At 41.8% G+C, this 25,489-nt stretch overlaps 2 protein-coding genes across 2 annotated transcripts in view; one reads left to right on the forward strand and one right to left on the reverse strand.

The window, feature by feature from the left end:
• Positions 1-3,582: 3,582 nt before the first annotated feature.
• jph2 (junctophilin 2) lies at positions 3,583-24,725 on the forward strand. The gene is given in 7 exon segments (XM_032522154.1): positions 3,583-4,434; positions 7,598-8,414; positions 18,812-18,930; positions 20,950-21,636; positions 21,639-21,868; positions 23,269-23,369; positions 23,450-24,725. Coding segments are annotated over 6 exon segments (2,313 nt in total). The 5' UTR covers positions 3,583-4,055; the 3' UTR covers positions 23,350-23,369; positions 23,450-24,725.
• Positions 20,583-25,489, reverse strand: part of LOC116693287 (tubulin alpha-1B chain) — a 36,751-nt gene continuing 31,844 nt past the window's right edge. The window contains exons 5-6 of the mRNA XM_032522172.1: positions 23,131-23,133; positions 20,583-20,595 (exon numbers count right to left, since the gene is read on the reverse strand). Of these exons, the coding sequence (XP_032378063.1) occupies positions 20,592-20,595; positions 23,131-23,133 (7 nt within the window). The 3' untranslated portion in view covers positions 20,583-20,591. The remainder of the gene's footprint in view (positions 20,596-23,130; positions 23,134-25,489) is intronic.

The raw sequence follows: 25,489 nt of genomic DNA on the forward strand, positions 1-25,489 counted from the left end.
ACTTGTTACTTTTTGCTGCTGTAGCCTACTCTCATTACACTTTTTACTCAGTATTAGTATTTATTAGTATTATAACTCAACACTGGACCATGTACGATACACAAAATATCCCAATTTTAACATATGAATACATTAAATTTGGACTTTAAATGGAGAACAGAACAACTGAGTTTGGAGTGAATTATCTGATTTTCATGGCAAAAATATTTCATACACAAATGTCGATTTCTTAAAACATTCCCTTTCTTTAATGCCTTTCTAAATGATCTAATTCTGTATAAAAATCCCTGAAATGTTGCAAAACAAAAAAAGCCCTACTTTTTCATGAATATTTATGCAAACTCATTCCTTGGTGTCTACTGCTGAGTCCCTTGGTCTCTTTTCCTTTTATTTATTTTTGTTTTGTTTTTTTGGAAAATGTATCAATGCTGTGCTCCATGTTCAATTCATGTTGTAGAATTGACTGAATATGTTTGCAATGTGCCTTGTTGTATGTTTGATATGACTCTTTAATAAAAAAAATACAATTTATGCTCTCTTCCTAAATGATATTAGCTGTTGGAGGCGTTCACCTTCCTGCTTAACCAATCAGAATAGTACACAAATTGCAAGAGCCAATCACAGAGTCACAGCCCAGCTTTAAATCTGTTTCTCCCTTTTTGTTATCAGCTGTCATTGCAGGCAAAGAGTGCAACCCTTGCCAAGACATGCCATCTTAATATTAATAATAATAATGTATCCTTTATTAGTCCCACAAAGGGAAATTACAATGTACACCCAGGCCTGAATTACATGGGGGGGCTGCCCATGGAAAGGCGCCCCAAGCAGTTGGGCATTTGGTACTCAAGAGCAACTTGGCAGTGCCCAGGAGGTGAACTGGCACCTCTCCAGCTACCATTCCCCCAGCATGCTTTGGTCCGTATGGGGACTTGAACCGGCGACCCTCCGGTTCCCAACTCCCTATGGACTGAGCTACTGCTCAACATTTGAATGTAGACTATTCAAAATATATTAGTCACATCCCGTTTTTCGAGCATGAATAGGCCTACTTTTACTTTTGACACTTTAGATGTCCAATATGTAATATATTTACTGTAATAAATCCAAAAATTATCCAATGTATCATCAGATATTAAGGAAACATGCTAAGTTGAAATACATTTTTTTCGGACAACAATGCTAATGCCAGTATTTTAAAATTTCCGTGTTGTTGAACCGACCGGTTTGACAGTCAGATGTAGCCTACCTGTAAAAACTTAAACCCAGCGTGCTACAGCTGTAATGTTAGCATAGCCATAAAAGCAGCATACAAAGGAACAGAATCAACGGAAATAGATTATATCCAAAAACCTAAACTAGTTAAAAACTTAAGTTAACCTACGTGACCAGAGATGTAACGTATTTGAAAGGTAGAGACAGCTTAGAGCCTAAAAGCACAGCTGAGTTAGCTAATTCCCTCCTGAAGAGGTAGCTAAGCATTAGCTTCAGGTTAATTTATACAGGCATTTTATGTCATTTACTCACATTGAATTATATAGCTAGAGTACCCAAGTTGTTTGCAAGCAAAAACAAATTGAGACACAGCCAGTAAAGTGACTGGTCCTGGCTAACGTAGCCATGCTAACCCTGCTAACTGCTAGCTAACGTTACCGGAGCACCAGGCAAGCGGCCACGGCTGTTTACAACGTGTAGCCTGTTCAGCGGCCGTAGTCGACAACGGTGAGTTATTTTAAGACAAGGGGGGGGTGCTGTAACTTGGGAGGAAGGACCGTGGGTTAGCAGTGTGTTTAGCGGTTGTTGCCGTACTTCTAAGCCAATATTGGGTGGAGAGGACGGCGAGGTTGTTGTGTTTTTTGCTGTTCTTGGCGTATTTCTAAAGAATGTCTGTCACTTGGATACAGAGCTACGTGTGCGCTTTTATTGTTTGCATCTAACGTTAGCAACTCCGCTGTGCTTTGAAATAATGCCTGGCTACATGAGACAAGCGTCTAGCAACATTGTTGTGGATGCTGCGGCCTCAGCCTTTAACCTCCATGAACTTCGAGTCTGGGGAGGAGAGGGCGGGGGAGGCGACTCTCTCCAGCATTTTGAATTTGTACTGCAGTAACTATTTTATACACTAGCTGTCAGTATTACATATTGCACCTTTAAGCGGGCCATGAGAGAGAGACATCATGGCTTTATAACGAGCAAAGGGGCCGATCTGGTTACCTCCCCTTTCTCTGCTTTGCTCCCCCAGAGAATTCCCCTCCCCCCATGAGAGAGAGAGAGAGACATCATGGCTTTCAAGTGAGCAAAGTGACAGTTGGTCAAGGCCACACACCCAGCCTCCACCTTGCCACCCCCTCCTCCTCCTCCTCCTCCTCAAGAGCTACAGAGCTGCTCAGAAATGGCAGGAAACTACTAAGGAAAGCTCATTGTGGGACTGGCTCTAGAGGTTGGAATTCTGCACCAAGGCTGAATTTTGGGAAAGAGACTTCAGATACAGTATTAGGGACCACTAAGGTCTATATAAAAGAGATTCAGATACAGTATTAGGGGACCACTAAGGTCTATATAAAAGAGACTTCAGATACAGTATTAGGGACCATAAGGCTATATAAAGAGATTCAGACAGTAGGGACACAGTTTAAAGATCAGATACAGTATTAGGGACCAGTAAGGCTATATAAAGAGACTCAGATACAGTATAGGGGACCACTAAGGTCTATATAAAGAGACTTCAGATACAGTACTAGGGGACCCTAAGGTTATATAAAAGAGACTTCAGATACAGTATTAGGGGGCCACTAAGGTCTATATAAAAGAGACTTCAGATACAGTATTAGGACCATAAGGTCTATATAAAAGAGACTCAAACAGATGGGACCACTAAGGTCTATATAAAAACATCCAAAGAGCACCATGTCATGGGACCTTTAATGTATATTAATGCAGTTACCGACATTTCTCAGCAGGGGGAGCGGAGAGATTGAAGTACAGTACAGGAGCCTACTGCTCTCTCCCATTATGATTAATAATTCCCACTGTTTTTAAATGGAATTAGGTCGCAATGCAAAAAGTCATTATGAGTGGAGCATTAAATTATACATTTTGAAAGTAGACTCCTGTAGTCATCCAGCAACTCTAACTCTTGAAAAAAATACAATACAATTTGTGATTCAACTTACAGTCAAACAATATCCCAAAATATACTGCAATGATAAGGTCATAGAAAGAGACATAACCTACTGGACATATAGGCCTACATATACACTGTGAATAAAGTTATAAATAAAATATTATTAGGGTATACTATAAGATATGAGACCATGCCATGTAGGAACATCAATGAGAAATGACAGCGAGTTATCTACTTTTGGATCTATCTTTCATCAAGCTTAATAGCCTATTAGAGAATAATTATTGCATTAACTGCATGGTAAAGCCTAACAGAGAGCAGAGTCCTGATGGCATGTACTTCAGCCCCGAGGTGGCAAGACTCTGGCATGGCTCCTTGCAGGCAGCAGAGTAAGGATTGGGTCGTATTTTTGGAAGGGTGTGTGTGTGGGGATTGGTCGCCTTGTTAGGTCTGCTGAAATATTTCCAACAGCAGCGAGTGTCAGGAGATAGCTGGGTGGCAGGGACAGGGGGAAAGGGGCTTTTCTCTGTGGCCACCTGGGAAACAGCCATGTAAGATCAGTGGCTTGTCAAGACAGATATACAGAAACAATTCCATGTAATAGCCCAGTCATCCAACTTTGTAACACAGCATCATCCATTCTGGAGGAAAATCGGTATTGAGTGAAATCCGAGAAGGCGCAAGTGGAATAAAAGAGGGAAAAATAGAGTTTTCTGCAAAGTGTGGCGTGCGCCCTGGAGCTTCATGGACACGCGCAAAAATCCCCAAAGTAACTCCAAAAGAAGAACACCCCACAAGTTGAGCACCAAGGATATCTCCAATCAGCTTTGATGTCAGGTGAAGGTGAAGTCAGACTGACGGAGGTTTTATCTTTAGCCAGGTAACAGACTAAACTTAACTTTCTCGTCGGGGCGGTGTTGGGCTGCGGGGAGGCATGAGTGGCGGGCGCTTTGAGTTCGACGACGGCGGAGCTTACTGCGGAGGCTGGGAGGGGGGCAAAGCCCACGGCCATGGCATCTGCACCGGACCCAAAGGCCAGGGCGAGTTCTCCGGCTCCTGGAACTACGGCTTCGAGGTGGTGGGAGTGTACACCTGGCCCAGCGGGAACACCTACGAGGGCTACTGGTCGCAGGGGAAGCGTCACGGCCTGGGAGTAGAGTCCAAAGGACACTGGATTTACAAAGGGGAATGGACTCATGGCTTTAAAGGGAGATATGGCATCCGGATCAGTGTTGGCAGTGGAGCCAAGTATGAAGGAACATGGAATAATGGGCTTCAGGATGGATATGGAACAGAGACATATGCGGATGGAGGTGAGAGTTAGGCTACACATTAAGACTTTTGACTTTGTCAATATTTTTCAAAAAAGCAGTGGATTGATTTAGAAATTGCAAATACTCAGTGGTGGAAGAAGTACCCTATTCAGATCCTTTACTTAAGTAAAAAATACTAATTCTACAAGGAAAAGTCCTGCATTGTAAATGTTACTTAAGTAAAAGTATCTAAGTAAAAGTACTAAATACAGAAAATTCTCCCATGTTAGAAAGTGTAAAGGATCCAAACAGGTGTTTAATGGTCTAATCATCTCATCAGGACTTGTTGGCTGTTATATTGTTGGGTACTTTAGGAACTACTGTACATGTGCTTTGTGTGCACAAATATTAATTAGCAAAGTAACTAGTTGTCAGATGAATGTAGCGGAGTAAAAAGTAGAATATTTCTCTCTGAAATGTAGCGGAGTAGAAGTAGAAAGTGGCATAAAAGAGTAAGTAAAGTACCTCAAATCTACACTTAAGTAAAGTACTTGAGTAAATTAACTTAGTTACATTCCAGCACTGGTTACAAGTCAAAGTCGTAACAGTGTTGAGTAGCATTCAATGGAAAAGTACAAGTTATTCAAATGCAGTACTTGAGATGTTCCTGTGAGGGTGGAAAAAGTATGCAGGTCTTTAAAAGTAGTCACAGGCTGTAAAAAAGGTCAAAAATACTCTGTTACAGGTAAAAGTTCTGCACTCAAAATGTTATGTAACTAAAAGTCAAAAAGTATTAGCATCATCGGATTAAAGTACCAAAAGTGCTGGTAAAGTGGAGCAAACGGTAGCCTACTAAATGTACTTAGTTACTTTCCACCTCTAAAATGTGGAAATGTGATAATGCAGTACCTCTGCAGTAGTAAAGGAAGCATTCAGATCCTTTACTAAAGTAAAAGTGACAATACTAAATCTAAAAATACTCTTTGTAACTAGTTTAGTCCTTAAAAATGCATCATATGTTATTTGTTGATCACATGTTGTGTATCTAATACCTGTCAGATAAATGTAGTGGACTAAACCGAATAAAGTAGCATAAACAGGAAATACAGAAGTGAAGAAGGATCTTAAAAATTGGAGTACAGTTCTTGTCTTGAGTAGAAAGTGACTTTCCACCAGTGGACTTTATGAGAGGATCATAACTAACTCATGCAGCATTAAGACCGAACCCCCTCAAGCCAAGCGTGGCCATATGGTCCGTTGGAAGTTTATTGCCGGTGACGTGAAGACAAATCCCAAACAGAGCGGTCCGATGATCCTCCCGGCCGTTTCTGAGGTCTGCGTGTAACCAGAACAAAATATCACCCTGCTGCTGTCAGTCAAGGGCTCAAAGCTCGTTGGAAATCAAACCCCGCAGGAATCTTGGTGGTGGAAGAAGTATTCGGATATAGGAATAGAAATACTGACATGTAAATGTACTAGACCTAGACTTAGACTTAGACTTATTAATCCTTTGGGGTGACTCCCGCAAGGAAATTGAAATTTCCAGCATCAGTTTTCACCAAGAAGATATATAGAGAAAAAGAAAAAGACAGTATAAAGATAAAAATGACAACAGTAATAAAAGTAATAACAATAAAAACCTTTGGCTATAAAAAGACATTTACCATAATGCCTATAATAACCTATGTCACAAGAAACAACTCTGTGATTTAAAACCTTACTGTAAAAGAACTAAGCAAAATGTACTGAAAGTACTAATTTGCAAACATGTATTCATTATATATTATATATATATATCATTGCCTCATGTTACTGATTACTGATTACTGTGTATGCAGCACTTTCATTTTGTAACTACTTACATATAATTCTACAAAATGCAGTGCATTTTTTACACCTTGTGGTTCTGGTTATGTGTTTTAAACATGAATCTGCAAAGTAACTCATCACTATAGCTGTCAGATACATGTAGTGGAGTAAAAAGTACAATATTTCTCTCTGAAATATAGTGAGGTAGAAATAAAAGCAGAGCAAAAAGGTAATACTCAAGTGACGTACAAGCAGGGCTGCGAATTGTGGAAAAATCATAATTGCAATTTTTTGGTCAATATTGAAATCACGATTATTTAACACAATGACTCATTGACTTTTGGAAAGATGTTGCATTTATTGAAGTTACAAAACAGTGAACCAACCTGGAGCTGTGAAAGTTCCCTAAATACTTTCCCTGTTGATTTTACATTCACAAGACGCATACATTTGTTTCCTTTACAAGACAAAATGAGAGTTTACTTGCAAAACATAATGTGGGCAAATAATCATTTTTCTGGATCACATTGGTTTTGTGACCAGATTAGGTTGGATGAAAATGAAAAAGTTACAAACAGCCCTGAGCATTGTAAGTGAAGTTTTGAATCCTTAGACGCTTGCTGATCCACTGGACTACACAATACAGTATACAGAAAACTAAAATAATTCAAATAAAATCAATTGTTGTGATCGCCGCTTGTACAACAGCAGTGGTTCCCCTCCGTAACAGCTGACTCATCAGCTCTGAAGCCCAGTGTGGTGGAAGCTGCAGTGGGGGATGTGACAGCACTAGATGTCAGGCTGTAATAATAGCCCACAAGCCCCATGCCCTCCTGGCCTCACGGGCTGAGCTGAGGCCTAGCTGTCATCATAATCCACACTTGTGGCAATTTTAGCATGAGGCCAGACCTCAAGATGACTTGTCAGTCACAGCCTTAATGATCGTTTCACACTAAAGATATCCAGGACATTCTGGCAGAAATTAAAGGACAGGTACTTTTAAGTGAAGTGGCTCCCGGCCATGTTTCAAGCATGCTAACAGCTCTTTGAGGCTGTACTCTAAAAAGTCAGGGGATCCTGAAATACAGTAGGATTTGCTATCTAGAAACCACAATTGCTGTACAAAATGTGCTGCCAATCCATTCAGTGGATTTTAAGATATTTCACAAGATAAGTGAAAGTTGACCTGCTGGTGGCGCTAGAGGTAAAGTCTGGGCGTCATCAAAATCAGTAGGCTCCATCTGCTAGGTTCAGTGAATGTCTATACCAAATGGCATGGCAATCCATCAAATGGTTGTTGAGATATTTTAGTTGGACCAAAGTGGTGGACCAAACAGACTGAGAGCTATGCTGCTAGCATGTAATAACTAGCCTCTGATGTTTGGTTTAATTCCCTGTTTTCTGATGTTTCTAGGTACTTACCAGGGTCAGTTCACAGGTGGGATGCGGCACGGCTATGGGGTCCGGCAGAGCGTCCCTTATGGCATGGCAGCAGTCGTCCGCTCCCCTCTTCGTACCTCCCTGACCTCCCTTCGCAGCGAGCACAGCAACGGCACCGTCCTGCAGCAAGACGTCCCCACGATCACCACCACCAACGCCTCAGGCGAGGAGACGCCCGTCGCCACCCCCACCCAGCTGGGGCCGTCCCGCGGAGGCTTCGCTCTCACTCTACAGGTGGACCCAGAGGCTGTGAAACCCAAAAAGAAAGGCCTGTTTAACAGGAGCTCCCTGCTGGGTAAGCTAAAGAAGTCCGACTCCAGTACCTCGCTGTCCAGCCAGAAGAGCAAAATCAGCTTCCTGAGGACGGAGTCGGCTCTCAGCTCCAACGCCAGCGACACCAACTCCACCATCAGCATCGGGGACGAGAGCCTGGCCGGAGCCGAGGATTTCCCCCCGGTGGAGGCCGACATTGACGCCACCACCACAGAGGTCTACATGGGCGAGTGGAAGAACGACAAGCGCTCAGGATATGGAATAAGCGAGAGGTCCAGCGGGCTGAAGTACGAGGGCGAGTGGCTGAACAACCAGAGACACGGCTACGGCTGCACCACCTTCGCCGAGGGAGGGAAGGAGGAGGGCAAGTACATGAACAACTTGCTGGTGAAGGCCATGAAGAAGAGGGTGATCCAGCTGAAGGGAACCAAGATCAAGCAGAAGGTGGAGCGGGCGGTGGAGGGTGCTCAGAGGGCTGCAGCCATCGGCAAGCAGAAGGCAGAGATCGCTGCGTCCAGGTGAGAACACATGAGCAGGGAGAGGATTCTCCTGATTTCTTTTTTGCTCTTTTTTATCAGTGTTAGTGTGTTGGTCCAGTTCAGTATAATACACTGCTAGTTTATGGAAACACTCTGCTAGTTTATGGGATACTACAGAAAGGAGAGATGATGTGACACAAAAGGCTGCAGCTGCTGGCTGCGGATGTGATTATTGCTCCTGTCAGTGGTTTTCAAAGTTGGGTCCAGGGACACCCAGGGGGTCCCCAATACAAAGAGGAATGATTTATTTTTGCTACAATTCCCTTAACACAAAGACAGAATGTATGACTATTTGGGTCATGGCTTTCATACTTTTTCTGTAAAGTGAAAATCACATCAGATGGGGGTCGGTGGTCTTATTTGTGCCAGTTTAGGGGTCCTTGAAGGGAAAAAGTTTGGAAACCACTGGCTTAGGCTACAGCTGCACATGTGATGTCTTTCCCAGTCAGCTTCGTATATGCAGCCCATAGAGACAGAGCGCATTAAGGGGAAAAACTGGAGGGAAAAACAACTCTCTGCTCTCCATTGACTTGCATTGCATGAAAGTTTCCTCCTTGTCAATTCTGTCTGCTAGCAAACAACAGAAAAATGCCCAGAAGCTCCTGTGTGGTGATATTCACTACGAACAATGTAAAGAACCCAGAACTTAAGTTTTCATAAGCTGCCGACCCAAAAATCTGAGCTTTATTGAAGAAAGAAGTGGACACAGACGTGAGGAAGCAGCAGAGAGAATGGGAGACTGTGGCATCCTGACGTTAACCTTACATTATGTCCGACGTTAGATGTGTTAGCTTAACTTACAGAAATTAAGGTAGCCTAAAACTGCCATTTGGCTATTTGACTTGATAACAAACTCCTTGATGAAAACGTAACGTCTGACATGACATTAGCTTAAAAAGAAAAACTTAAGTTATGGCTTATTTACATTGTTGGTAGTGAATATCACCACACATCAGCTTTTAGGCCTTTTTCTGTTGTTTGCTAGAAAACAAGATTAACGAGGAGGCCCCTTTACGCAATACAAGTCAATGGAGAGCAGAGAGTTGTTTTCCCCTCCCAGAGTATGATGCTATTCGCTTGATCTCTATACTATATCGTAATTCAGCTCAGCCCTTCTCTATGGATTAGAGGTAACACAAAACTCATCGCAAAAGAACCCAAAATGAATTGCGAGGGAACGCAGAGGTAGCTCAGAAACAACCTTTTCTGGCCTTTCTGTGGCTCCGTACAGAACTACGCATCTGGACCTGGTCCATTTTTCAATTCAATTCAATTCAATTTTATTTATAGTATCAATTCATAACAAGAGTTATCTCAAGACACTTTACAGATAGACCACAGTCCAGAATTTACAAGGACCCAACAGTCTAGTAGTTTCCTCCAGAGCAAGCAACAGTGCGACAGTGGAGAGGAAAAAACTTCCTTTTAGGCAGAAACCTCGGTCAGACCCAGACCCAGGCTCTTGGTAGGCGGTGTCTGACGGGCCGGTTGGGTTAGATGAAGAGGGCAATAACAAAAATAGAAAAAATTAGTAGTTTGTAGCAGTCTTTGTAGTAGTTCATGGGCATAGCAGGACGCTGTGCGGCATTACAAGGCCAGCAGGACGTAGCAGGAGTAGCAGGACGTAGCAGGACGTAGCAGGGCACCGCAGTGTAGCAGTTGAACATGGCATCACAGAACGTGTAGCGGGACCATGGCGACAGCTGCTACCTGATTTCGGAGCCTCTCTGATCCAAGGGTAACATGCTGGGGAAAAAAGAACAAAGGACTCCGGGGAATGACTCCCAGAAATAGGGTAGTAACAAGCATTTCTGGGACATGGAGCACATAATGAAAAGATGGAAAAATAGGGAGAGAGGAGCTCAGTGTATCAAATAAGTCCCCAGCTGTCTAAAATTATTACAACAAAACCAAGAGAGACGACGTAAAGAGAGCTCCAGCCCGGCCGGGCCAGAACTCTCCCCAACCGGATCGGGCTGTATGCCAAGTCTCCTTTAGTTCTATTATATTCTGATTATATGTTAGAAATCTGAAAACTATGTGACTAACTACTACTCCCTAACAATATTCGATTCTATGCCCTAACTAGTGTATCAAAATAAGCCAGCTGTCTAAAACTTTTCAACAAAACCAAGAGAGACGAGGTAAAGAGAGACTCCAGCCGGCCGGGCCAGAACTCCCCCACCGGATCGGGCTGTATGCCAAGTCTCCCTTTAGTTCTATTATATTCATTTAACAAGATTTACAGCTATTCTGAAGATATTTCCCGAATACTCAAAGATTGTTCTAACCCTTTGGATGAAATACATATTCAACATGCTGCAGGCCTTTTTTAACCTGTGCCTGGCACCTGTGCCTCTTTTTCTCTTGTTTCCCAAACAAAGATGGTAGCCAAAAATGAAACAATTTATACAACATGAAAAAAAAGTCCTGTTATTCATGTTCTTTTGGCAAAACAAACAAGGAGATATAGCATGTCCATTTACAAATTAAATATAGTCCCAACTTGAAAAACTATGTTCAACTTGAAAAGCTATGTTTTTCAAGTTGAACAGATGGAATATTATTGTATCCAAATGGTCTTCAAAGATGCTGAAAATACCTTTATTACATTGGTACGTAATGTTAGATAACTCTCTGGGGTTTTCACCGATCACGTATTTATTTTTTAGAGAAACTGCTGATTAGTGCTGAGAGGCACAAACCGGGGCAAGCTTTACTCAGAGGGCATTGTATGAAATGATCTGTTCATATAGAGACTATAGCCATAAAAAGAGACACTTCGTTCATTCATCTGACTGACTCAGGGGCTCACATTGATTCCCATAAAAGAAAACACAACCAAAGAGTCATTATGTTTATTTGATACTGTGTTAATGGGCGCAGGGCCTTAAGTGGCTGATTAGAGACACACTGTTTGAACCATAGGATTTCATATTTAAGCACAGCATGGTTTTCCATAATTGATGTAGTGCAAGTCCAAGTTCATTTGCAGTGATTGCACCATTTGAACAGACTGTTCTCCCTCTCATCTGGTATGTTGAATGACATTTCAACAACCGAGACTGGACTGACTTTGAAAGCAGAACTGTCTCAAGTTTCAGCCGTAAAGTGTTCAAATATCCAATTTCATCTTCCCCAGGCTTCTTTGTGGGTGTAAAGATGGTGGTTATATTAGTAATAGTAATATTTGGTGGGCCCAGCTTGTCGCAAGCAGAGAATTCACCCGTGATACAAGTTTTTTCATTAAAGGTCCCATGGCAGGAAAATCTCACTTTATGAGGTTTAATATATATTAAGCTGTCAGATATATTAATATGCGTTCCCCCGGCCTGCCTATGGTCCCCCAGTGGCTAGAAATGGTGAGTTAAAAACATTTGTTAAAAAGAATATAAAAATCGGTCTGCCAGCTCCTTTAAAGCTCAATAATGAAATAATAACTCGTCCATGACTCTCAAAGGAGAGGCAAGTCTATCGATCTTCTCATCTACAAAGCAAATTCTCGTTTCCAAAAATGTCAAACTATTCCTTTAACTTAGTGACAGACCAGTTCCATGAGCATATGTCAGTAGAGTGGGTTGCAGAGCCACCATTACAGTACCTGTCCAACGAAGAAAGGGAAAAATGAGAGAATGAGAGTATCTAAACCAGTGCATTCTGAAATCAATGAATCCAACTGTAGGGAAACATGATTTTTCTTATGAGGTTATTTGTCCATACGTGTGCACGTCTACCTCCAGATTGTCTGTGACCGTACAAGGCGGTGCCGCTTTTGTCCACAGTGGTCTTCAGCACCTGAAATAAGCCCAGTGTTTACAGCAGTGAGACTCCCACTGATGGACTGCAGACCCCTGTCCCAGCAGATTGAAATCTAAATATTGTACTCCCAAGGATAAGCAGTCTATAAGAGTTATGGGCCGGTGTTTGTCGCATCGGAGCTTTAAGCTCACCTACAGCACATGGAGCTGAGAGTGGAAGCTTGGTATTTATGCAGGACTGCTTTCAGAAACACCTCGGTGGCCTTAACAGACCAAACATGACCTATAGGAAATACATATTTACTGTCCAAATTACTGGACTTACATGTAACTTAGTACTTTTACTCAAGTACCGTTCTTACGTCGAGGTACATTTTTATACTTTTCCACCACATTTCAGAAGGACCTAGTACACTTCAAAGTCCCCATATTATGAACAGAAATTTGGGTGTTATTATGTGTCTCTGGTGCTTCCACCCTCATACAAACTTGGAAAAATAACTACCCATGTTGTTTTGAATGAGATCCGGTTTCTGAATGTCCTCTGTCTTTAGTCTCCGGATGAACTGTTCAACATCTGCACGGCTTTCTACGTCACTAGCCGAGACGTGGTGGCTAACCGTAGCATGCTAGCTCGTTCGCGATAGCAAAACACTGCTCCAACAGCCACTAGTTGACCATAATCTCCAGAAGAACTACTTCCTGTCCCTGTTCTACTTCCTGTCCCTGTTCTGCAGGTATTCCACAAGTGTCCTCGTCTAGAAGAAGTCTAGAAAGCATGTGCAGCTCCCAACAAAGATAGGATAGAAGTGAGACGTCTCACTCTGGAGCTAAAACAGAAACCTAAACACACAGGGTGAAGACAGGGTCTACAACAATGTGCAGTACAACAAAAATATGGTGTTTTTTCAAAAATGAAACCATGGAAACCTACTCTGGTACAACCTCAGAATACATTTATGAGCTTGAAAGCATTAGCATAATATGGGCGCTTTAAACTCTACACTCTTCAGCTGGTTTGTTGCCTCTTCTCATGTTTCACAAATCTGAGATGTTGTTCTTGCAGTTCCACCAAAGAGACATTACCCCATTTAAATAAATGGTTTAAATACTTCACAAACAAATTCAAAGATTAAAGTCCAACTAATAATCTCAAATTGTGTTGTTGTGCATTTCATGAAACCCACGGACGTCTTACACAGTTACAGGGGAACAAGGGAACAAAAAAATAGAGTAAAAGCAAAATGTCTAGCCAGTCGCACAATCTAAAGTTATTTTACGATTGAAATAGACACATTACATAAAAATTGGAAAATTGCACCCGGGTAAATGCCTTATTAAAACTATATGAAAATGGGGTTCTTTTCACTGTTAGTCCGGTTTGCTGTTACAGGTCATTTAAGACCATTGTATAAAAAATGACAGAGCTTTAGAAACATTAAAAAGTTACATAAAGTCACTTTAAAATTCTGCTTACACATTAAAGCAAGCAAGTCTCAGAAGGCATTTTCTGCAGAAAGAGCACTTTGACTTTTGATACTTATGTACATTTTGGCAATAATATTCTTTTATTTTGACTTGCGATGTTGTATTTTCTATTTAAGTTCTGCACACAAACTAAACAACAGCCATCTTGAGTGTTCCTGCACGTTGAATTGAAATCTGTTTATCATACAAGCAGTGGAGACATGACACAACTGTTCCTGGCAGTGGGTTCCTCTCTCCATGATCCTCTGGCAACAAAGCGGCTGGTTAAAAATACATGTACAACCTGTGCACCGCATGGGATGCCAGACCTGGCCTCTTCACGTCAGGTTAGATGTACGTCCACAGGCATTCAGACGCTCTGTGGACGTTAGTGTGTTGCGTGGGCTGCCTCACGGAGGACCTCTGTGGCAGGACATGGTGTAAATGACGCACACACAGACAGGGGCCCTGTGGTCACAGAGGAGCCCTGACTAAATATGGGCAGGCACACTCTTGCTGTATCACAATCACAGGGGAATGCAACAGCTGATTATCCCCCATCCCCCTGCGCCCAAACCCCATCTTTCCTGCCTAGTCACAGACACAACACCCAGACTGGGTTCTTCAGCCGAATCCCAGCGGCTCTGTGTGTTTGTCTGCATACCTATTACTTCTGTTTTAGCCATTTAAAGACTCTATGAAATGGTGCACAGCTGAGCTTGAAAACAGCTTGCTCTCCATTGCCCCCTGTACGCTTTAGCTCCACCGCTCGCCGGCAGCAGTTAGAGACCACAGATCTGGGGCCATCTTGCGTCAGCAGTGGTGTCAAATGGTTCCACGGATATAAATATGACACAGCTCATAACCAAGTGCTTGGGTATAAAGGCTTAGCGTATATATGTACCACACCTAGCTTTAGTTGTGCGGCTTGGATTACATACTGTACTGCTGATGTGAGCATTTTGTAACACGTAACAATTGTAAATAAAGATCATCTCTAACCTCAGCTGAGGACTATTGATTACATCTCTGTAGCTATTCCACTGATGGAAAGTAAGTAAGTACATTTACTCAAGTACTGTACTCAGTCAAGTAAACTTTTGAAGTACTTACTGTACTGGAGTTATTTTATGCTACTTTATACTTCAACTCCATTACAATTTACTTTCTACTCGCCTACATTTATTACAAGCAACTTTAGTTACTTTTCAGTACAAATACAACATATAATCAACAAAATAATAATGATGCCTTCCTTCTAGCTGTGCAACTATATATATACAGTATATATATAACAAAAATAGGCCCTACCTTTACCAGCTGCACCGTTAAAGTGATGTACACATTAATTAATTCATAATTATAATCCAATACTACAATATGCAATACCAGTCAAAAGTTTGGACACACTTTACCATTTACCCCATTTATCTGAAATGGGCCATTCTGCATAATAAATACTTACTTTGTGTACTTTTGTAGTATCTACAGTGCACTACTGTAAATTTTGATAGTACACTTATATGTTTTGAGTGTGTGACCTTTACCAGTGACAGAGTATTTCTACACTGGGGTTTTTAAGTACTTTAAGTAAAAATACTCACTGAGGTGTTTATTTAGGTGACCTCTTAGCAATGTGGCAATAATGAGGTTGCAATTAGCTCTTAATGTATTTTGACAAAGTTATTTGATTAGTCTGTAAGATTTAGTCGTCTTTTTATAGACACCAAATTAGTCTTTGACACACACACAAAGATAAAGTCGCACATGCCAGAATATCTCTTGCCATCAGCCGCCTTCAGGGAAACTGTAGCGTGACAAAAACAAATGGTTACAAAACAGCAGGACATATTAAAACACTTCTACACTTTCCACCGGCTCTAAATGAAGATTTAAGGTGTACGATTGTTCATAGCTTTGGGTGTTGAAGGCAGTTTCTTCTTACAGCTGACGTCTCGTCACTCCTCAGAGTGCAACAAGTGTCTTCCTAATGCAGCCCTACAAGCATAAAGGGTATTTAGGTCAAAGTGTCAAATGTCATGTTTGGTTGCAGAGAAGCACTGGAGGAGCAGCACACACTGCAGCAGTTATACAACTTAAAGGGCCAGACTGGCTCATTATGACCTGAATCCTTTTGTTCTATTATAGAATGAAAGATCTGATGGATATTTCAGGAGTGCATCACAAGAGAGCACCACTACTTCCTCTGGCTGCTCCCTAAAACTAAAGAACATAGGCTAAACTAAAAAAAAAAAACAGAAAATCCGGTAACGCAGGTTTAATCTATAGATGACCAATCCTTTTCACTCCTTTTTCAGAGCCACTTATCACTTATTTATTGCTGTCAGGGTGATCATTTCAAACATTTTATACAAAAGTATATATTGGAAATAGTTACTAACCCTGCTTCTAATAATAATAATAATAATGCATTTTACGTATAAAGAGATTTTTAAAGTACTCTCAAAAATAAATTGAAATGTCAAATGCGTGGCCTAGTAGTTAGCCTCACAGCAAGAAGGCATCGGGTTCGAATCCTGGGTAGCATGGTTTCTTCCTACCATTAACTGTATATATGTATATGTTATTAATATTGATGGTCTATAATTCCCACCATGAAGACATGCATGCTGGGTAACTAGAGTGTGGCGCATTTACAGAATTGTAGATTAATGTGCATTGTCCTAATCAAATAAATAAATCTACTGGACATTAAACGCAAGTGAAGCAATAAAACCGACACAAACATAGTGAAACAATAACAGCAGATGAAATGTAATATTATGTAATAGTGAAGGCTAATCTATAGAGGTAGGCTTTGATTAGTGATCTGAATGGGGTACAGTCATGGGTGTGTGTATGTGTATGGGTAGGGAGTTCCAGAAGGATACAGTGGCTGAGTGATATACCAGAGCATGTGCGTTCAGTTGGGAATCATCAGTCAAAACAATCCCTATATTAGCTCTGCCACCCACCCGGGCTATTAGCACTAATGCTAACCAATTTTAGCAACTATAACCACAGAGAGGGATATGCTTGTGCACTGCTGGCTCTTTACAAATTTAAGAAACCTCAGCTGATCTTTGATTTCCACGACCGGCAGCTCGCTGTGCTCCGTGCCCAGCGCATAGTCACTTATTCTGGGGTAACTAGACCACCAACTACTCTTTACCTGGGCGGTGCTCTGTACCCAGTACACAGTCATTTATTCTGGGGTAACTAGACCACCAACTACCCTTGACCTGGGCGGTGCTCTGTACCCAGCACACAGTCACTTATTCTGGGGTAACTAGACCACCAACTACCCCTGACCTGGGCAGTGCTCTGTACCCACCGCGGGTTGACACCACATTAGCTGAGACCAGTGGTGGTTCTACATTGAATTACACCCTGGGCGAGACACAGAGATTTCGAAAATTAAAAAAGTTCTTTAAAATAAAAAATAAAAAATGTTGACCTATTTTTAAAGATTTACATTGAAACCAATGAGTTCAAAGCTGAGTAGGGAAGCCAGAAATTACCAAAAGACAGACTAACGAATGTTTGGGGACTTGATAAATGGGATTTGTTGACAATGAGAAACAAATGTCAACCTCATCCATTAAACCACATTTCAGTCACGTGATATATTTTGTCAAATACACATTTTTTATGCATTTAATCCATTTAAAACTACACATGATACTTCATAAATAGTACCCAGCTGGCAAAATTACATGGTGTGAACCTAAAGTGTGTTTCTTTTATGTGTTGTATTTGTGGGGTTGGATTTAGGCTCGAGCTATGAGCTAAAAGGCAGCTGTTATTATAACTCTTTCTTTATTGAATGATTTCAGTGTATTTATGAACATGTGAGATTTGAGGGTGAGGTTCCTGGAAGAGGACGGAGGAGCTGACTGTGTGTGGACAGGTGGAGCTCATCTATCTCAGACAGGGAGCCTCAGGAGTCTCTAATTGTTCCAGTGGGAAGCACCTTCCCCACCGAGTCCCCAAGTGGACCATGCAGGGAGCTATTCTCAGCTCAGTGTAACGTTACAGTATGTCAAGTATCCACAGAGTAATCACAATCAGTAATTCTCCCCGTTAATGTGCAGCAGTAAGCCTTGAACTCTCTCCGCATGCAAGTCCAACACTTTGGTCCAGACTGAAATACCCCAACAGCTATTCCTCCACAGCACTGTGCAGGAGGTCAGACCCCTCCCATGGATTTTTCTAAACCAATCACAGCCGTCGTGGGCGTCAATCATCTCCGGTTGCAAAGACGGTGTTTTGGTGGAACATTTGCACCCTGCAAATGAAAACGCCACAAACAAAATACATTGAAGTGAACTGTCCATACAATACAGTGACGTGAACTACGGTATTTAAATCAGCTGATACATGGTTAAACCTCATTTACTCTTACCAGTCATCACTGTTTTTGTGCATAGCAAATCCCCACCAATCGGTCCCAGAACGTCCCAGCTAGAGAGGAAACGCCCTAAACATATTCTTTGTAAATCTTCTTTATCATTTTCAGCATGTAACAAGAGCTTGGTAGCTCGGAGGTTAGACAAAAACCACATAGAAAGCGGAAGGTAAGGGAATCTCCGGTAAATGAACCGTCGTGGATCCAGACTAAATGCCCGCTGACTGATCTCGACCTCATGTGTGAACCTTGAATGGGAAACCTAAAAGTTGATGCTTAAGCAGCTTAACCAAAAATACTACAGTAAAAGGAGCTGTTTACAGTATTCAATGGATGCGTGGCTGCTGGTTAAATGGCTCCTTAGTATTAATAGGTGTAATTTTCTGCTGTTGGGCTGGGACAGAAAATAAATGATCAACCTCCAGCAGGACAATGAGTTATGGCTGGCAAGTAACTAAAGACTCCATCATCACACGGATTTCCATGAGACAGAGAGAAGTCACCGGAGGGATGCATGCAGCTCCAGTGGAATGGGCCTTGCCTTGGCAAAGGGCCGCGCTCTCAGAGGGCCTGATGAATGAGAAACAATACCCAGTTAGACAGCGGTACACATTCTATTTCCCATGCATGGAGGGAGTGGCACCATGTTAAAATGACTTCTTTCACTGCAGTAACCGTAAACAGTAACATCTGGATGATTGTTCCAGTGATTTATGAATTGCGTTGCATATGTTCCCCTGCAGGACCACCCATGCCAAGGCCAAGTCCGATGGGGCGGAGCAGGCGGCCCAGGCCTCCAACAGTGAGTCCAGCATTGCCCGACTGGTGGCCAAAGAGCTCTCTCCTTCCTTCTACCAGCCAGGTCAGTTTCATTCAAATTCATAATAACGTTAATAGGTCTATTAACACGTTTGGGAAAGGATAATACAGTATGGACAACTTTTAAAAGCACAGATTTAGATGTTTTCAAGCTATTCTCCAAGTTATTTTCACTGGAAAGTGGATGTCATGAATTCTTTCCCTTACACTTATATTTACCATATTTCCCAAATGTCTTGAATGCATCATTAAATGCAGAGTCAATACACATATAACACACACACGACACTAACATTACAATGTACTTACTGAAGAAAACAGCAAGTATAACTGATCATAACTGATGCACAGTGCTGGGATGTAAGTACTGTACTTAAGTGTATTTTGAGATACTTTACTTGAGTATTTAAATGTTCTACTTCTTTATACTTCTACTTCACCGCATGGCAAAATTAAATCATTTACTCCTTTACATTTACTTGTATTTAATACCTATTTAATACTTTACAGATTCAGTTTAGGAATACCAAACATAATCAACAAATACATTATGATGTCATATTATGGATTAAGATAAGACTTTATTGACCCCTTGGTGAAATTCACAAGCTAATAAAGTATATATAGTCGTGTTTTCTTTAAATAAGCCCCACCAAGTGACCAATTATAATACAGCAATATCATGTATTCTGAAATTCTGAATCCTTTGTACTTTTACTTTCTATGCTGTAACTGTATTTTGATGTTAATAGTAAGATTTTGAATGCAGGACTACTTCAGCAGATCCTTGGCTGAGGCTCACCATGAGGGTAGTCGCATTTGAACGTCTAAAAAAGGAACATCTTGTTTGGTCGAGGCGATCGGATCAGTTTCAGGGGTCTGGCTTTTACGCGTTCACACAAAAGCCCGGCAGCCATTTAGGAGCCTCTTGCTATTTTCCTCTGGCGTTCTCCCCCAGCAGAGAGCGTTAGGGAACCAGAACGCCACGCAGCGCTGTGAGCGGCTTCACATATTGTCTCAGACTAAAAGTAGAACTAGACGAAGCCTGGCGGAGTCCCGCTGTGCATTGTATCATGAAAGAAATCTCACTAAGGAGACAACAACACAGACATAACAGCGTCAGCGTGTGCACCGTCTGGTTCATCTGTACTGCGGAAAACAAAAATGCCTCACAATTTAAAGGATAAGTCTAGTGATAGTATATAGTCTGGTTTTGAACAAATTTCATAAAAAGATCAAAATCCACAATGAACTGGTTCACTTACAAGCATTACCTGTGACATAGCGCTCTATTGTTGTCCAAAATAGTCCGCATTAAATAAACTATTTGTGTAATGTAGAATAAAACCTTTAGTTCTCTGTTCTCTTGGGCAATTATTCAGTCTTTTTTCAAAATCAAAGCCTATGTTTGTGACTTGTTTTTAAAGATTTCTGTCTTCAGTAGAAGTTGATAGACTATGATGCATTGTTGCTTTTGGTCTATTCATGGGATTTGTTGACAATAGCTAAAGTGTATCACCAGCCATTTATATTTCACTTTTACTTTGACATAAACATTTTTATTCTTAATGACATATGTATATTCTAATAATATTATATCGTTATAGTTTCTTTGGTAGTTCTTACACGTTTTTTCTCTCTGAAGTGCGAGCAAAAAAAAAAAGAAGTGCATTAAAGTTGATCATTATAAAGAGTGGTCACCTTTTAACTCAGGAGCTGCTTCCTGTGGTCACAGGAAATCCACCTGTAGCTTATTTTTGATATTTTAGTCAAAAGAAATTAGACTGGGGTTGAGGATAGCAGGGGATTATTAAGAAGTCAGTTTCAAAATAGATGTCCAGTAGTTATTTCCTGTTGTAGTCAACTAATTAGTCTTGTAGGCAAGAGAGAGAGAGACAGGACAGTTAACTAGGAAATAACAGGAACATATTTTATATCAAATGTCACTGTGAACTTAACAAACAATGCAGATTGACTGACTCATAGTTATCAATAAATCCCATATCCTACTCCCCAGTTGTATGAATGACCCTGATATTCTGGTTGAACTGATCTCCCCCAGGACCGGAGTACCTGAAGAAGAGAGTGTTGCTGGAGGTCGGGGAGGGAAGTGAGAACATAGAGACCGTCATGCATGAGCCGCTGCTGGCCGAGGAGGAGCCCCTGCCCACCCCGCCCGAAAGCCCACTCATGAATGAACTGGACAGCCTCATGCCCGGCTCGTCCCCAGCCCGCACCCCCTCCCCCAGCCCCGGCTTCATCAGCAAGGAAGAGCCCAAACTCCTCAGTCCAGGAAGCTGGAACGAAGACAGAGGCGTTAGAGGTGGTGGCAGTAAGGGGAGCAGTAAATCCAACAGCAGGGCCAACAGTCGCCCTACTACCCCGTCGACCTCCGCTCCTGCTCCTGCCTCGGCCGCACCTGAAGGCGGAGGGGCCCCCGGCAGTCGTGGCCCCTCTCGCACCCCCAGCCGTCAGAGCAGCAAGATAGAGCCGGGCTCGGACCTGGAGATCAAGCCCCTGCAGAAGTTTGACTCCGAGGTGAAAGCTCCAGATGTCCTGCCTGCACCAGCTGCCCCTGTAAGGAATAGCCTCATCTTACCAGATGAAGATGAAGCCCCGCGCCCCATCTCCAAAGGGCCCTCCAAAGCTGTCCACCCCGAGCCCAAAATCAACGAGGTCAAAACCGAAAGAGCTCCATCGGTCCACGAACGCGCGCCGTCCGTCTCCGAGAACAAAGTGGAGTCCAGGGAGGTGAGCAGCCGTCCAGCAAAGCAGAGACAAAGCCGTTGCTAAAGCGGCAACCCAGCCCAGCTCCGTCCCCCAAACCAAGTCTTGAACCTAGAACAGTACCAAAGCAAGTGGAAGACAGAGCCATTGTTGTCAAACCAGCCTCGAAGGTGGAGCCCAAGGCAGAAGCCAGACCAAAGGCCATGGTGTCAAGCCCAAGTCCTACGGGGGCTGATGAGTCTTTGGAGCTGGAGGTAAGATATTAAATATACAAACTGACTCATCAACACACTGGCTATAGACAACTACGTCACTAAACCCCACTTCAAAATCTCCAAACTAGTCCTTTAACTGCCATGCATGCTAATCTTTTTCATCTAACTCTCAAAAACACAACTGGATGAGCGTATCTCCTAAAATGTAGAACATTCCTTTAACCTTTGTGTTGTCTTTCTGTCAAAATTGAAAATCCCCAATTTTGTTGTGGCTTTTTATCGTTGTTTTTTTAACTTTTCCTTACGTTTTTGTCCCTTTTTTCAACACTTTTGACGCTTTTTTTCAATGTTTGTCACTTTCTTTGACGTTTTCAACACTACGTAACACTAACTTATTAACGTTTTACAGTTATTTTGGGAATTTATGGTTAATAAACCTCATATACAGGAAAGTATGCCTAAAGTTTGAGTTAGAAAAGCAGAAATGAACAGAAATTAGGAATTATTTCAACTAAAATTAAAGGAATGGATGTTGATGGATAATCACAGACTGGAATATGTCAACTTTTACTCAATACTATTTCAAAAACACTTCTATGTTTTTTCAAATGCTATAAAATTGAGTAAGATGCCCCAAAATTAATGAAAGTAGAGATTTGTACTTGCCAAAGAGCGTTGTGTGGAATCAATCATGTTATTTTGGGGAATTAAAAAGAACATTGATATAGGAAAACGGGTTAACCTGACCCGAGGACAACATGAGGGTTAAGTAGTCATTTTCACAAGCATCTGGTAATTCTTTGACATTGCACAGATGTGAAACCGAATTCACTTTTGTGTTGGCGTTTTAACCTCGGTGGATTTCTGAGGACTATGGTGACCTGGTCCTCAGATTCTGCAGGGTTAATCCAGACAGCTAGCTAGACTATCTGTCCAATCTGAGGACTATGGTTACCTGGTCCTCAGATTTCTGCAGGGTTAATCCAGACAGCTAGCTAGACTATCTGTCCAATCTGAGGACTATGGTTACCTGGTCCTCAGATCTCTGCAGGGTTAATCCAGACAGCTAGCTAGACTATCTGTCCAATCTGAGGACTATGGTTACCTGGTCCTCAGATCTCTGCAGGGTTAATCCAGACAGCTAGCTAGACTATCTGACCAATCGGAGGACTATGGTTACCTGGTCCTCAGGTCTCTGCAGGGTAAATCCAGACAGCTAGCTAGACTATCTGTCCAATCTGAGGACTATGGTTACCTGGTCCTCAGATCTCTGCAGGGTTAATCCAGACAGCTAGCTAGACTATCTGTCCAATCTGGGTTTTTCTCCCATCTCGGAGTGCTGTGTAGACTAGCCAGACCTTCCTTTGCAGCGCTGTGGAAGAAGGTCTGGCCAAGCGAGACTACTGCCCTCACATCTCATTTGTTCCTTTCTTTTAAAGGGCCCAAACACCATTATGATCTGCATGGTCATCCTGCTGAACATTGGGCTGGCCATCCTCTTCGTACACATTTTGTCATGAGACACTGTCCACCACCTCAGGTAATAAGTAATGTCAAAATTTGCTAGGGGTGAAACTGAAAGGAGTCCATTAAAAGACAATTTTTTTTTTTTTTCTGCAGGTCACAGCGATGTTGGAGCGAGACGGCCTGCCTCCTCCTCCTCAGTTAGGACCAGAGATCAAAGATGGCCGCCGAGGAGTCAAAGACGCCTCATACAGACCTCCTCTAAAAGTCTGGGTTGGTGTGGCTGTGTGAGGCTCCGTGGAGCTCCTCTCTTTCCACAGGTTTGAAAAACTGAGGGACATGAAAACGGATTCAGTACATCTGAATATGATGATGTGTGTATGTTGAAGTCGGGGCTGGATGGTGGAGTGTGTCCTCAGCGCTAACACTGGAGACGCTCGAGAAGTCTCAGCTCATCTATCGTCACGGTGTGTCACAAGTGTGTGCAAAAATAATAACTCAATCCTTAATTGGCACACTGGCTGATTAGACAATCTCAGTAGGCAATTACACTTTGTCATAAGATCAGGTTTGTATAATGAAGGAATGTTGATAACATATTGTATGCAGATTGAATATTGTCTCTGCCTTCATCTTTACTGATGAGAGGAATTCAACTGCAGCGGACGTGGAAGAGATTTATGAGTTATAACTGTTACTATCATTTTAATAATCTGCAATGTCCAATGTGTGGTGAAAAACCTGATGGTTCATTCAGTATGAGTCTGAAATAAAAAATACTGTTGAAATACTGCAGACTGTAACCCAACGCTACATAAAAAGCCACTTTGTTTTCATCTTGTTGCTCTTCAGTGTCTTCAGACTCCAGAGACTCTAGTTACGTTTTGGCTGACAGCTTTCGAGACTGGGGTGGACTACACTGTGAAACTTTCTATTTTCACTGGGATTTATTTGCATTTGTTGTCATTCTGCTGCGAAACCAATTAGAGAAGGGAAATAGGAAGCTTATGAGTGTCGCTGTACTGTATGTTCCTGTGGTGGTTCTCATACACCCAGGTGGTTTTAAATAAGGTGTGGATGTTTTGCAATAGAACAAGCAAGCAGGAAAAAGCTTATTTAAAACGATCACTGTAAGGTTTCATAATCTACATATTTGTATAAATGCAAGCGTAGCAGCGGGAGGTGGGTTGGGTGCTCGCCTGTGAACTATTCATGTGTTTCACTGCAGAAAACTGGCACACCGCTTTATAATCAGGGCCTGTTGTGCTTCAGAGCCAAATACAACTTCAATTTTTGTACGCATGAGGGCACTTTGTGTGTGTATGTGTCTGTTTTTGTACCGTTCTGAAGTGCACATCTTTTCAGCGTTCAATATATTCTGTAGGATTTTGGTCAGAGGCAAATATGCAACCCTAAAATTATTTTTTCCCCCCCAAAGGAGTCAGATTACCTCATTGTTTTGTGACATAGGAAAAAAAATATATAGAATGGTCCTTAACTCCATGTCTTATTTTGAGAATAGCACTCTTCAGTTTAACATTGGTTGTTTTATTTAGCAATTTAATATGTGGCTTTTAAATAGGACAAAGGTTTTAGCATAAAAGGTTTGGCCTTTGCAAATGAACACAGCATTGGTTGTTCATCCTAGTTTTAATAAATCAGACACATTTCAACCCCAGAAGTTTATCACAGAAGAAACATGTCACGTGAACTCAAACGGCCAAAAAAAAAATATATATAATATATATTCATATAGGTCAGTGTCATATAGAAGCCATTTTGGTTTAACTGAGCATTTTATGAAATTTAACAATGCTGAACTTGAAAGGGAAGAAATGAATTTGATTGTAGCCAAACCCATTCAGAACCACAAAGCTGAAAATAAAACTTTTACATCACTTGTGATTGTGTATTTTTGCTGCTTCTACCAATTTGCTATAAGTTCCATTTTGCCATGATTTTTGAAGTCTAGTTTGTTACCCAGTCTGGCAACAGCAGAACTAAGTATTTTAAACCACCACCTGTCTACCAGTGTAAGACATCTGATGCGGTAAAAGTAATTTAGTAGTTTTTACCTGCAACAATTTCAAAATTTGCAGTAGTTTGCCATTGTCAGTTTGGTTGAACACCACTGCCCCCAAGTGTCTCAAGTGAAAAACTTTTCAAATCAGTGCCCATCAGATGAATATATAACCC

Source organism: Etheostoma spectabile, chromosome 7, assembly GCF_008692095.1.
Source record: "Etheostoma spectabile isolate EspeVRDwgs_2016 chromosome 7, UIUC_Espe_1.0, whole genome shotgun sequence".
Lineage (NCBI taxonomy): Eukaryota > Metazoa > Chordata > Actinopteri > Perciformes > Percidae > Etheostoma > Etheostoma spectabile.